Genomic DNA, 15,184 nt, shown 5'->3' on the forward strand with positions numbered 1-15,184 from the left:
TCTTGGGTTTTTTAGCTCAATGTGGAGAGAAAGTGAGAGATATGTTGTGTTTAGTTCATAAGAATGAAAAAAGAAGAAGGGTAACTCGATTTTGGGAGCATTAAGAGCTTCAAATTGGTTGTTCATGGTGGTTAGGGTATTGATGACAATGGCAATCTTGTAATTACTTGAAGATGATGAGGATGTGAGAGTAAAAATGTCTTTTTCGAAAAAAAAGAAAAATTAATGGCATTTTTGTGAGTTATATGAACTTGTGGGGTGAATAGGTCAAAACCAATTTCCAAAAAAAAGGATGTTAGTTTTGTGTTTGACTTTAAGTTATAAGTCAGTTCTGCAAAAAATCCTATATTTTAATCACATTAGGTAATTCCGTAGGTTTCATTTAAAGAAAGAATAGATAACATTATATTATAGAAATATGTGACAATCTTATATTAAGCTATATGATTTATATTAGGTGCTCTAGAATTCTTAGAAACATGGGGGTGATTGGTTGGACTTTATCTCCCTAATTTAGTTTTATTTATTTTTAAATCACTAAATTTTACCAATCATGTTGTAGCTTTACTTTTTAAAATTAAAGTCTACATCAAGTTTTTGTTTAGTTTTACCAATCATGCTTTATCTTTATTTTTAAAGCTACAGCAAAAAAAAATAAAGCAAAACTTTTTCTTATGTATCCTACATCTTCTTTTTATAGGTTGCAGAATCTGTAAATGAAAAAAATATCTATAATATCAAATAAATTATATAATCATAATAAAAACTTTTATAAATATTTTAATTTTGAATTTGAGTGTTTTAAAATTATATTTAAATAATATAAATATTATTTACACATCACATTTTAAATTACAATAAATTTTGATAATTTATTTAAAAATATTAATATAAATTATTTTAATTGATATAAAATAATAATTTTATATATACAACACATATTTCATATATTTTATTTAAAAATATCTATAGCCTACAGCTGACAGCTACAACAAATTTAACTAAAGCAAAAGTCTATGCAGAAAAAGTCTACAGTAACAACCAATCACAGTCACAGTCGAACCAATCATCACCATGATTTAGAAGACATTTAGAAATGCCACATAGAATGGGGTGTATTTTTAATTATTACAAAATTGAAATTACATCTTTTCAAATGTTTCTCAATTAATATATAGGGGATGTGAATTCCACTAGGCAGGTGCTTAGACCGATTATTTGAACGCGTAGGCTGGTTCTCAAAAATTAGTTTTCTTTGATCTGATTTGCTGCTTAGACCGATTTTCAGAATACTGATAGTGTCACACTTCATCATCCCATGGGTCTAGTGAGATAAATGTTCATGGCTAAATGCATATGAATGTTTCGACCATCAATCACATTATTTGCCGGGAATTTGCTTTCTGAGAATTCAGGGCTCACCTTGGAAGGAGCCAAAGGTTCTCTCTCGAATGTGAGTATTAGTTGGTCAATGTGTATCTTTGATTGGGACTTGAAAACAGTAATGCGGCTTGTGTTGCTTAAAGCAGGGGACAGGAAGGGTAACAAGTGTAAACAACAGTCCCGGTTCTGCTTCGATGATGCCTTTCCCTCTGCTCTTCAATGCAATCTCAAGAAAAAAAATGCTCGGGAAGTAAAAGTATTTCGAGTCCTTGCCCTTTTTTTTTTACTTATATGCCAATATGTCATTGTCGGAATCTGTGTGTCTGATGTTGCAGGAGAAGAAGATTTCGAGAGAGGATTTCTCGAAGAAGCCGAGGGTGATCTGCTGAGAACCACCATAACAGCTCTTTAACGCATGCCACACTCTGACATCACTGACATGAAAATGAAACTGATCACAGGTGGCTGTAAAAGATGATGATGACAAAAGAGCTTCATCTTCTTTTGTAATGGTTGGGGGATTGGAAAATGTCTCCACTTCTTTTTTCTGTCTGTGAAACTTTATGATTAGGATTAGGACAAAACGCTGTCTTAAGAACGTCCTAATATTCCGTTAAGTTAAATATACTCATTTGTGAAACTAATCTTCATTTTGCCTGATGTTTTTTCCTCAACTTGAGTCAAGGAGTCTTTAACATCTTTTGCTTTTGTGAAATCCCTTGTCTGAGATGATCAGTTGCTTGAGTGCACTTAGTGTCTCTTGAGCCACTCTCTTGGCATGAGTTATGAGTAGAGTCCCAACCTCGAAGCTTCACCACCACGACTGCGTTTGAATACCCAATCTCCCTCTCTTGCTTGTTTCGCCTCAGCTTCTTCTTTAGCTGATTCTTCATCTACATTCAGAAGCAATCTTCACACGAAAACAACGAATATTTTTTGATATATGCTATAGAATAAAATTATGCAACACGCACATGCAACCTCCTAATCATTAACAAAGAAGAACGAAAATTCATTTCCTTTTGACGTTAAGGATCTACATATTAAACGTTTTTATATCTTAAAAAAAAAAATTTTACTTGTAAAACTAATAGTTTCAAAAAACATCAACTAAACTGAAATATAATAAAAACTAAACTATAGAGCTAAAAATTGCTCGACTAGTAATAGCAAAAATAAATAAAGTTTTTTGAAGAATATGGAGGACGAAAACCATGTGTAAAGAAAACATCCACAAAGTTGATGATTTTCTATTTGTGAGTAAAAGGACACTATCACAATAACCAAAGAAGAAAAGAATAACTGCTTTGTCTTCTCAAGTTAAGGATCCAACAATTAGAAGTTGAAAGAGATTTCATTATTCAAAACTTATATATTGTAGAGAAATGTGTAGAGCTTTAGTTTTATATACCGACTAAACTAAAAAGCTCAACCTTTTTTCTCAACCAAAAAAAAAAAAAACAACATATTGAATATTTATGGATGTAGCTGGTGAATTTCATCGAATAGAAAAAGATGGTAAACCATATTTTGAATACCACCATTCAAAATACCATCCTATACCCCAAATTCAAAGCTCATCCTCCTCCAAAATTATCATCAAAAACCATACACTACAATCTCTTTTCGTATGTCCAGTTGTACGATGCCGTGTTGCAGTTAATGACTCACCTGATACTTCCACACTTTGTCCTATCTTTACTTCCCCGGATTATCTCTTCTCTATAAGACATCATCGTTTTTATCATTCAGTACTCCCTTTATTTTGGTGCAACAATAAAGAGTTTGAAAAAGATGGTGGGTGTGAGGTATGCAGAGGTGTAGATTTTGGCACAGACTACTATCTCTGTGTCGACTGTGATGAAAAGTATCACAGAGAATGCGTTCAGTCTCCACTTAAAATAAAATCCCCTTATCACCCTCAGCATTCTCTCCAACTTAACTATCTTATATATAATATTTCCCCCATCATCAAATGTTTATGTTGTGAAAGAATAGCAAGTCGTCTACTTTATTATTGTGACATATGTGAAGTTTTCATGCATCCTGTTTGTGCAATGAGACCAATACCATTTGTTATAGACCAACCAAAAAGACATAACCATCCTCTCACCTTTTTCCCCAGACAAGCTTCTTTAACTTGCAACGTTTGTGGCTTGTTGAGAAAAAATTATTCCACCTACATATGTGTCAAATGCAACTTTGTAGCTCATAAAGATTGTATGTATTTTCCACGCATCATCAAAATATCCCGTCACCGCCATCGTATCTCCTACACTACTTCTCTCCAGTCCGGGGAATGGTTTTGTGGAGTTTGTCGCCAAAGTATTGAGACCAGTTACGGTGCATATACTTGTGATAAGTGTTGTGATTATTTTGTTCATTCAATATGTGCTCTAGGAAAAGATGTGTGGGACGGGAAAGATCTCGAAGGTGTACCAGAAGAAGATGATTTAACACCAGACGTTGTACCATTCATTATGATATCTAAAGGAGTGATACTTCATTTTCTTCATGTCCATCATCTCTACCTCCAAGTCAGCATGCTTTATGACGAAAACAAGTTTTGTCAAGCGTGTGTTCTGCCTATATTTGAAGGTAATTTCTATTCTTGTATTGAGTGTGATTTCATCCTCCATGAAACATGCACAAAATATGGCCGCAAACTACAACATCCGTTGCATCCTCATCCTCTTACATTGAAGCTTGTGAGTCCATATATATCTGGTTGCTACCGTTGCGATGCTTGTGGTCGTTTTTGCGGTGGATTTAATTATGGGTGTCATTTAAAGGAATGCGGCTTCGATTTGGATATACGATGTGCTTCAATATCTGAACCATTTGATTACCAAGGGCATGAGCATCCCTTGTATCTAGCTTTGAACCCAGAAGAAAAGCCCATATGTCACATATGCAAGATAAAATGTAAGAAGCAACTAAACTGCATCATATGCGATTATATTATATGCCTTAAATGCACTACCTTACCGTCCAAAGTAAGGTATAAGCATGACAAACACTTTCTCAGAGTTTTGTGCGGGAAAGAAGTATGTGAGAAAAGTTGGTGCGAGGTGTGCGAACATGATTTGAGAGATACAAACACAAATGTGATCTATTGGTGTGATGAATGTTGCATCACTGTTCATATTGAATGTTTATTTGGTGAGGATCCATATCTGAAGCATGGTCATTTTTATAAATTATACGGGTACAAGATCCAAACTTTTTGCAAAAGCAATACTTCTCGACCATTGTGCAACTACTGCAAAAAACGTTGTCAAAATAAAATATTTATGAGAAATAGTATCATGCTATGTTCTGTGAGATGTGTTTATAGCAATATTTAACTTTCACTGAAGATATATAAAAGTCCAGTGAGTTGTTTTATATATATATATATATATATGTAATTTATGTATCTCTCATAATTCATATATGACTTCACTATTTGTTAAGTTTCGAATCTAAGAGCACCTTTAACGCAAAGATATATAAGAGTTCTTAAAACTTAAAATTAAATGAAAATTAATAAATCATAAAAGAGAAACCGCCAAAAGGTTCCTATTTAGTAAGTTTTGGAACCGGTTCTACATATTTGAGACAGTTGTCGTTCCTGCAACATTTCAAAACACTAAAATAATTAAATATTAATATAATTTTTTTTTAGAAATCTTCAAAGGGTTTCAGCGTTAATGATGCCCTAATGTAACTTTCTGTTTTTTATATATGTACTTTGTTGGTTCTTATAATGGACAACTAGAGTTTAACATGTGGGGGCTCACGCTGATGTTTTTTCATCTTTGTATGGATTACATTTTAAGATTAACAATACTTTTTAATTGTTTTACATGGTGCTTATTGTTTATATCGCTCTTGGATATTCAAACAAAGAAAGTAATATGATAAATATATATGTCATTTGTCATCTGATAAATTTTTACAAAATAGTATTTCGTAGTGTATTTGATTATAAATTATAACATTTAGTATGCTTGTGTATGACTCCCAATTACTTGTCTAAATAATTGTTGAAATTTTGAATACTTGGAAGTTACTTAACTCGTTCCGTTACTTGATCAAATCCGTTACTTAAATCTAAATTACTTGATGACTTAAATCTATACTTGAATTTAGAATATTTGAAAATCGAACTACAATATATTTAGATTGAAAATTAGATGATCAGGTTTCAATATCCTACTATATAAAAGGGACTAAATTCAAGGCTTTTGAGACTATCCACCTCAGCCAAAATATTCTCATCCAAAAAGAATTAAAAATAAATGTCATTTAGAAGATAATATTCTCATCCAAAAAGAATTAAAAATAAATATCATTTAGAAGATAATTAACTAACATACAACTATTGATATTTCTAGAAATTTCAAATTTGTAACTGCTAATTTATTAATAGAATCATATATCTATATTGAATTATATTCTATTTTTAATCGTTAGACTTCAATGGTAAATAAATTATTAATTTATAATATATATAGTTTATAACTTTATATTGTAGTTATAAATAAAGAGAAAATAACCGGAAATGGTGAAGAAGCTCATGTAAAATTATGTAATTAAAATGGTAAAATGGTGAGTATGATGAGGCGAATCTAAGAAAATTTGTTGTACAAATTATGGTGCTTTCTTCGTCCACTATAATGATTTAAAATAAAATATATATTCACATAAATAAGTCAATATTTGTTGTTTTTTTTGTAAGATATTAAGATTATCATTTTCTGAAAGGTTATACTGTTGTTTTTAAACAACTTATTACATCAAGGAAACAAAAAAAACCAACAACAATTCAAGGTAAAAAAAGCCTTAAGGAGGTCTTATACAAGAAAGATAAAAAGAAGTAGAGAAGAGGAGAAAGAAGAACTTGCCGGGTAAGAGAGGAGACGGTCACGCATCATACGGTCGAGAGAGGCAATGATGACTGATGAAGGTGAGGAGACAGCTGTGAACACACGAGCATTACGCTCTTTCCACAACAGGTAGATGGCTGACTGAAAGTAGAGCTTGATGACTGGAGTAGCATGTGCATCTGCATTGACGCGAGGTTGATTGATCTAGGGTGCAATAGAGTGTAGATCAGCCGGAGGAGAAATCCAAACTTCAGCAGCAAAAGGCTCCCATATCAAGCGAGAGAAAGAGCACTCAAAGAAGAGACGATGGTGAGTCTCTATTTCCAGATTACAAAGGACGCACGTTCCAGAGACATTTAACCCCCAACGCCTCAAGCGATCCTTGGTTGGCAGTCTTCTCCGCAAAGCCAGCCATGATATAAACGCATTACGTGGAATATGTTCCTTGAACCAAATAGTCTTGTGCCAATATTTATTGTTGATAGTGTTTATATTTTTTTCTGACATTAGTATTCATATATTTTGGTAAACTGATCCAAAGAGATTAGTTTGTGAAGCAAACCAAACGAGGATTATAGTGTTTACTTTGGAAAAAATAATAGGTTGAATGATAGATGGCGTGCATGCCTTTTCACATGGAAATCTGCACATATATTAAAATTGTAAGTTTTGAATCATAGAGAAAATATAGTATATATGACTGAAGTTGGTCCATTCCGAAACTAAAGATGACTAAAATTCGTCTTTGTCAAAGTGCATAGATGTGAATCTTATATGAATAGAATTCTCCATTGCTTATAGCAGTGTAATAAACTTCGTGTGTAAAGGAGAAAAAATGTTATATAAGTGAAAACAAAAATTATGATTTTTTTCTTGTGCCTATAGGCTCTTCGCAATTTGAAGAAGAAAGAACATATTGTGTGAAAATCTTTGGCTCGGTCAAATTTTATCCAGTTGTTTATAAAACTGTTGTTATCTGATTCATGTAATTTTTCAGTGTTGATTTAAAAGCCCAAAAAACTCATCTATACTGACTTTTTAATATATTTTCTGTGATTTGAATTTAACAAAAAAATAAAACTTTCGATAAGTTATGTAAACTCAGAACAAGTATTTAGCTTCAGAAAACATTTGCATGTTTCAAACTTATAATATATACATATATAATGCTTAAAATTATGCATATAAAACCTGTGTAAAATGTGTCTGAATATATTTCTCTTCTTTAATGTGTTAATCGTACTATATATAACATTATTTTAAAATTTCAAAAAGTTTATGTCACTGTCACATACAAAAACCCATCAATAAAAAATATAATTCTCCATCTACGACAAGAAAAATGAAAAATTATAAACATATAAATTTAATTTAAGAAAAATTAACATTAGAAAAACAAGAAGTTAATATAAAAGAAAAAACCGACAAATAATATTATAAATAAAATAAATTTATACAACACAATCCGCGCGAAGCGCGAAAAAATTCTCTAGTTTTAATAAAGATTTTTTGTTTTCAAATCTCAAATATATATTGATTTTTGTTTATAAAAAATGTAAATGTCAACATTTATATCTAGTTTTGCTTATAAAGACATAAATTTTAGCAATAAATATAAAGTATAATTATTCTATGGAAAAACGAATAGTAAGTAATGAGTCAAGTAGTTACAAAATAAGATCCAAACCGAATACCGAGTAGTTACGCTCAGTCCTATCAGAACCACCGCATCAGTGTCCACTTCCTTCTATACCTCCATGCTTTTCTTTTCATCATTCTTCTCTCCCTATCCTCCGTAGCCGTGATCACTGCATCCAATCACCGTACGGTGGCACAGGCTTCGGCAGTTGACTGGTAGACCCTCATCATAAACATGGCTGCTTCTTTTGTCCTTTGTCTCGAGTGGAGACACCAATGGTCCAATGCGAAGCTGGCAAGTTCGTGTAAGTCGTGTTGCGATGGATTTGAGACAGTGCTTAAGACTGACAAAGACTCTTTGTGAGGCGTCCTCTCGGAGTTACTCGATCAAAACAAGGCTAGGCTGCTACCCTTCCCATCGTATGCAAGCTTCAGGCTCCATTGATTGCTAACTGCGGATGTAAGATCTATTGATGTCTTAGCCTATTTTAGTATTTCCTTTTCTTAAATACTTTCTGATATATAGATCTACATTATTTTATCAGTTTTAGTTCATTTAAAAATATATTTTGTGCATTTGGGAAATCATTTGAGATTAGATTGTGGATATTGTTTTGTTGATGGACTGACAATGTTAGAGCAAGTCCATTGGTTAGAGACCCTTATGGGCTCTAATGAATAAATTAATAATTAATTTTGTGAATTTAAAAGTTTAGAACTTTTGTTAGTCTAATTAATTTTCTCATCATCCAATGGGAGAACCTCATTGAGGTTCTTAAATTTTTTTTTTTTTTTTTTGTAACTTAGCTCAAGTTCATGCAGCAGAAAACACAAAGAACTTGAATGAAACTGATTTCAAGAAGCTCCTTTACAAGAAGAACACAAGTGGTAATGTTGATTGCTAGACAGCTCAAACAGTATGAGTGAAATGGGAAACAAATGAATAGTTTTATAACCCTGGAATTATTATATTTTCTTTGTCATATGTCGTCATCTTTGAACCAGTTAAGTAGCACATAAACTGCAAAACCTAGAGCAGATGCAGCAGCAGCCGTAAAGACAGCTACCTGTACTGAGAATGATGAGGCAAAAGCTTCGAGAACAAGTGAGTTCCACGTTATGTACAATAAGGTGGAATAAACAGAACCCACGATCGCACCCACCACCACTTGACTGGTCGTGTGTAATATTAACGTGAGTGAATTCTTTCTCTTCTGGGAGACCCTTAACCATATCTGCATGCATATTATCACCAGTAAGTGAGTGAATTCGTTTATATGGTTCTGCTACAATTTTTCATGAAAACTCACAAAGTAAGAAGCCAAAGCAAGGATGAAGCCAAAGACGATTAGCGATCATAACTCCACATTCCTCACTCGAATCAAATCCCAAAACAGAGTATCACAAATCTAGATTGAACCATAAGAAAACTCAAATCGACAAATCAAAAAAATTAAGACTTTAAGAGAGAGGTGAGAGCAGTACCATTTCTCAAAAGCGCGTCCATCAGCAGTGAGAGAGAGGACGCGGTGAGACAGACGACTAGGACTGAGAGAGAGGACGCGGTGACACAGACGACTAGGACCGAGAGAAAGGACAGACCCATGGAGATGACGGAGAAGATGGGCCGACGGAGTCGCCGGAGTTTGCGAAACGGATCGGTCGGAGAGAAGATCGCTCAGAACGAGACGGAGACTCCAAGAGACTAGATTGTCTTTGGTTTCATCGAAACCCCGACCAAAGGAGAGAGAGGGACAAAACAGAAGCGGTGCAACGAGGGAGTGACACGTAGGCGCCTCTTACCAGTTCTAAAAAGCCTGAATATGGCACCGGTTCTCTTAATTTTGGGTCTTTTTTATTTATTTTTTTTCACCTTTTGGGTTTAGAACCCTATAGGAACCCATTGATGGAGTTGGTCTTAGCGCTTTATTCTGTCATATTGCAAATATTACTTTATGTGGGGTTCGAGACAATTTAGTTGATGATTTCTAGATGTCACACATGTGCATATTTTTAATGATTTGTATACCTTAACATGTTTCTCATACCATTAACATTCCACTCTACACTTTTTTGGAGTTTACTGCTATAATGTAAACTAACATATAATTTGTTGTTTTCTCCGCACTGATATCAACAGGTATGGTAACGCTAGCCTCCACATCATCTTCTATGTCAACTGTTGGTGTTATGCTGCTTAGGCAAATTTATGATTTTAATAGTTAAACTAGATCTCGACCCGCGCGGTTTCGCGAATATTTGTTTTCGTTTATAGTTATATAAACAATTTGTTTTCACTTCTAAATTGGTATATATTATAGTAACCACATATATGATATGTATATTTAAACTTGTTCAAACATAATAATATTAGACTATACTTGTTTTTCATCAAATAGCTTACTTTAAATTTTCACATATGTTTGTTTCTTTTTCTATATATTTTTTGTTTGTTGGAGTATTTCATTATTGAATAAGTAATAGAAATAAAATTTCATAAAATATTAAAATATTGTCATCTCCCAAGATAATGTAACATTTCAAAAAAATAAGAAACTTTAACAAAAATCAAACTTATAACTTCATATATTAATATTATAAAGAATTTAACTAAACATTTGATTTCATTTTTTTAAATGACTATATAAATTTAAAATTTAACATCAAAAATATTTAAATAAATTACATATGAAGGTATACTATCTAAGTCTGAAAATTATATACATTTAATTTAAACATATATCTTTTTTTTATAACACTAGATATTATTGAGCCCTCAAGGCAAACGTTCAAACCAAAGTTCCAAAACCAAAGGAGAAATAAAAAAACCATACCAGTAGGTAGGTAAAGATAAGAAGAATAAAAATGGTTGTCACAGAGACATAACACCATAACAAACCACTCACTACACGTATGGAGGTGAGACAGTGGTGTTTCCATTTACGGAGGACGAGCAGCGTTCCTTGCTTCATACGCAATTAGGTCGTTCAACCAGTTAGGTCCACCAGATGCTATGTAGGACTGATATCTACGATCAGAAGTTACGCTAGTTGTTGTGGTCACGAAATCCATGGTTCAACCAGAGTCTCACCAAACCGGCCATCTAGGAGGTACCAGCGACCGAGGTTCAGTCCCAGTCCCAGGCGTATATCTCTACAACCAGAAGAACTTTTAACATTAAACCAATTTTATTGGATTCTAAACTCAAGCAGGAGTCTAGCCAATTGGAATCAAGCCAAACTATTCACGGAGCAAGAAGTTATGAATTTTACAAGTCAGAGGTTTTCCAGCCCATCCATCTGCGAGTATCCGACTTTAGAAGGCGATTCCAGCCCAAGGAAGGAGCGGCCTGAACCAAAGCCCATCATAGGATTCAAGATGGATCTCTCAGGTTTCCAGAAAGCCCAAGATCAGGATAAATGGCCCCGGAATTATGAAGTTATAATTCAATCTCCAAAACCGGTCAAACCAGTTCTACACTTGCCTCAATTGGAAGCTAGCCGGTTCAATCAGTTTCAAACCAGACATTGGCGACCAGGAGATCTATCTATGCATTCAGGAAGTCCATCCAATGGTCCAGAAGAGTCAGACAAGTTCATTCCATGCACCAGCCCAAATAGGATCAGGAGGATCCTCATTAACCCCAACTTGCCTTATTTGGAGCTTCTTGCCAGCCAGCTCCAACAGCTCTTTTTCCTTCATATTAGGCACGACCTCAGCACCCTCCAAACCATCAAGAAGGTTCCCAGGAAGCTTAGTTATCCCTTCAAACCGTCCAGATACAAGGAGAACACCATCTACATTCATTTGGCCAAGATTCTCATCATAAAGCCTCCAACGGCTAGTTTTCATGGAGTCATCAATTCCTTTGCTTCCAAGTTTATTATTTTGATTTTATTTCTTTCCTTATGTCATTTTATGACTGTTAGAGAGTCCTTGGTCGAGCCTATAAAGCTCTAGTCTTTGTTTCATTGTAAATGACCCATCTTTGAAAGTATTATGAATTATTCAGTTTTTCTAGTTTTGTCAAAACTATTGTTCTAAGTCTTTTGAGTGTGCAGAAACAACTCTGGAGCAACTTGACTTATCAAAGCCTCCTTTCACAGAGCTTTGTGGCGTCCATCATCCCATCTCCATCCATTAATCGATCTTGAGAGTGATACACATCCAGCAAGACCGGTTCCATCTTCATTCATCTCCCATCCATTGATCCTTGTTGAGAGTGATACACATCCAGCAACAAAGATCCCATCTCCATCAATCTATCCCTTTTCTATTTGTTTTTATTCATATTATCATTTTGATTCATATTCACATTTGTTTCTGTTTGCATTATAAAACTCTAAAAACTCATAAAAATCGGTTCTCATTGTTCTCAGGTTGTAGCTTGGATCCAACCTCTATCAATTCGTGGGTTACCCCTCATGTGCCTACAACACTAGTGGCGATTCTCTGCGCTATCACGTTCCTTGCCTCCAGAACATGGTCCAAAGACCAGTGTTGAAACCTTTGTACCAAATCACAAATGTTCCCCACAAGTTCCACGGCTCCATTGCATGAACTTGGGGTTAGGAAACAAGATCTTGCGCGCTCGCATGAAGATTCAAAGATGATCTTATCCTTACGCAGGGAATTCATGCTTTCGACAGCCCAATAGATAGCTGAGAGCTCTGCAAGTTCTCTGGACCGCACGAAGGAAAAAGATCTCCTGCCATGCATTAAAACCTTTCATCTGCTATTCCTTACTATCCAGGATGCTCCACTCATACGGGACGATTCAGACCATGAGGCAGATATGTTACATTTTAAAATGTCATCAGCTGGTGTCTTCCAAGACGGTGTGATAGCTCCGAGTGTATTATTGGGGTCTGAGGAGCTAGCGTCAGGGTAGTTCAGCTTAAACCAAATGTTGGACTCTTCCTCAGCCTTCCTCAGTATAGAAGCCGGGTCCATTCTGACTTTTCAAAGACTAAAACATTGCGAGCTTTCCAAATCTGCCAAAGCACCCACGGGATACTCTGTCGAAGTTGAGTAGAGCAATTTTTGCTTTTGGTGCAAGCCACTAAATGGTGCATGTTGAGGAAAACAGAGTTTTGAGAAAGCCCTCTCTCCGGGAGAGGCAAGCCTGCTGCAGACCATGTATCTCTAGCCGTTGGACAGTTGAACAAAGTGTGACAAATAGACTCCTGGCATGCTCCACAAGCTTTACATGTTCGATCTACTGGAATCCCTCGATAATGTAGCTGTTCAGCTACAGCCAGAGCACCTGCCATAGCTCGCCAGATGAAATGACGAATCTTTGGTGTTGTTTGCAGCTTCCAAATGTTTTTCCAGAGGCTCTTCTCAATAGGTGGTAGTGAACCGTTGCCAGGTACCTGCATATTCTTTAGAGTATCAATGAGTTTATATCCACTCTGTGATGAATAAGAACCTTCTCGAGTGAAACCCCAACATAGTCTATGCTCCTTGTGGATCAGCGGTTTGATGCTTAGTATTGAAGCTACATCTTCTTCAATAAAGAGCTCGTTAAGTTTCAGAGTGTCCCATAAGCATGTCTGGGGAATGAGAAGGTCAGCAACATTGAGTGTTAGATCAACAACGATGTCCTGCTTGTACATTGGTTCTCTTGGAATAGGATTTTGAAGCCAGTTCTCCGTCCAGACTTTGGTTGCATTACCATTTCCTATTCTTTTGACCAAGCCTTTAACTAGTAGCTCTCTTCCATGAAGTATGCTCCGCCAAGCATACGAAGGTCGAGTGCCTTCCCCACAATCCATGAAGGACCCATTTCTCCAGTACTTACTTTGAAAAACCCTAGCAACCAAAGAGTTAGGTCGTTGCAAAATGCACCACGCTTGTTTAGCCAACAACGCTTTGAAACTACTGATGTCGTGGAAGCCCATACCACCTTCTTCTTTACGTTTACAGAGGCGTTGCCAAGAGACCCAAGCTATCTTCTTTTTATTAGAGACATTACTCCACTAGAACTCAACCATGGCACTAGTGAGTCTATCACAAAGGTCCTTTGGGAGTCTAAAAACAGACATGGCATACACTGGAAGAGCTAGAGCGATCGACTTTAGCAGAATCTCCTTGCCCCCTTGGGATAAGGCTTTAAGGAACCATCCCTGCAACCTGCCTTGTAGTCTTTCTCGGATAAAATTTAAAGGCTCCTGCTTGGATCCATGGAAACACTCCGGTAAGCCTAGATACGATCCATCTCCACCTTTTTTTATCTATTTCCAGTATTCGTTTGATCTCCTCCTTCTTTGTTGTAGGAATCTTCCTGCCAAAGATAATAGAGGACTTCAGTTTATTGATTTCCTGGCCAGAAGCATCACCGTATTGTTTCAAGCAATCCATGATCACCAAGCTTTCTTCTGTGTCTGCTTTGCACATCAGCAAGCTATCGTCGGCAAAAAGAAGATGGTGAACTGCAGGTCCATTTTTGCTCAACTTGATCCCGTGAAGTTTCCCATTCTTCTCAGCCACATTCAGAACGTGAACCAAGGCCTCAGCACATACGATGAACAAGAAAGGAGATAGAGGATCACCTTGTCTAATACCACGCTCTCGTTTAATCAATCCATGTGTCTGACCATTCAATAGAATAGTGTATGAGACTGTTGTCACGCAGCTCATAACCCATCTTATCCACTTGTGATCGAAGCCCATATTTTCGAGTAGTGTTTCCAAGAACGACCATTCCACTCGATCATAAGCCTTGGACATATCAGTTTTGATCGCCATATATTGTTTGCCTATTGCCTTATTCGTACGGAGCCCATGCACCATTCCATGTGCTACGATGATGTTGTCGGAGATGAGACGTTCTGATACGAAAGCACCATGCGTGTCTGACACCAACTCTGGTAGTATTGGCTTTAGACGTTGACACAAAATCTTGGAAATGATTTTGTATTGAACAGAACATAAGCTGATTGGTCTCATGTCTTTCATCACCAAAGGATTTGGTACCTTGGGCAGTAAGCAAAGTTGGGTATGATTCCACCCTTCTGGAATAATAGCAAAACTGAAGAAGTTTTGTATCTCCTATGTTATGCTTGGATCAACTATATGCCAGAATCTCTTATAGAAAGCTCCGGTGAGTCTATATATCTTATAATACTATATATCTATAAATTTAATGGGTCAAGTATTCTTTAAATTCAGTTAGTGTAAGCCCAATATAAATTTATACTAAGCCCAAAATGATCAGGTAACATGATTTTCTCCAGGAAAAAAACGTGTTATTAACCTAACTAATTTTATAACTTTAGAAAAGTGGGGAT

At 35.6% G+C, this 15,184-nt stretch overlaps 2 protein-coding genes across 3 annotated transcripts; one reads left to right on the plus strand and one right to left on the minus strand.

The window, feature by feature from the left end:
• The first annotated feature begins 1,380 nt into the window (after positions 1-1,380).
• On the plus strand, positions 1,381-4,743 carry LOC103867799. Its single transcript, XM_033291059.1, has 2 exons — positions 1,381-1,453; positions 1,530-4,743. The coding sequence occupies exon 2, from the start codon at positions 2,862-2,864 to the stop codon at positions 4,728-4,730; it is 1,869 nt and encodes a 622-aa protein (XP_033146950.1). The 5' UTR covers positions 1,381-1,453; positions 1,530-2,861; the 3' UTR covers positions 4,731-4,743.
• A 3,968-nt stretch (positions 4,744-8,711) lies between these two features.
• Positions 8,712-13,834, minus strand: LOC103867351. 2 transcript variants are annotated; one of them, XM_033291062.1, is made up of 3 exons: positions 9,378-13,834; positions 9,203-9,301; positions 8,712-9,127 (listed from the first exon to the last, which is right to left on the minus strand). In XM_033291062.1, the coding sequence occupies exon 1, from the start codon at positions 13,793-13,795 to the stop codon at positions 12,824-12,826; it is 972 nt and encodes a 323-aa protein (XP_033146953.1). In that variant the 5' UTR covers positions 13,796-13,834; the 3' UTR covers positions 8,712-9,127; positions 9,203-9,301; positions 9,378-12,823. The 2 variants fall into 2 exon arrangements, with proteins under 2 accessions (XP_033146953.1, XP_033146952.1); XM_033291061.1 differs by having other exon boundaries at positions 9,203-13,834.
• Between the last annotated feature and the right edge of the window lie 1,350 nt (positions 13,835-15,184).

The sequence above is a fragment of the Brassica rapa genome, chromosome A05 (assembly GCF_000309985.2).
Source record: "Brassica rapa cultivar Chiifu-401-42 chromosome A05, CAAS_Brap_v3.01, whole genome shotgun sequence".
NCBI classification, from domain to species: Eukaryota; Viridiplantae; Streptophyta; class Magnoliopsida; order Brassicales; family Brassicaceae; genus Brassica; species Brassica rapa.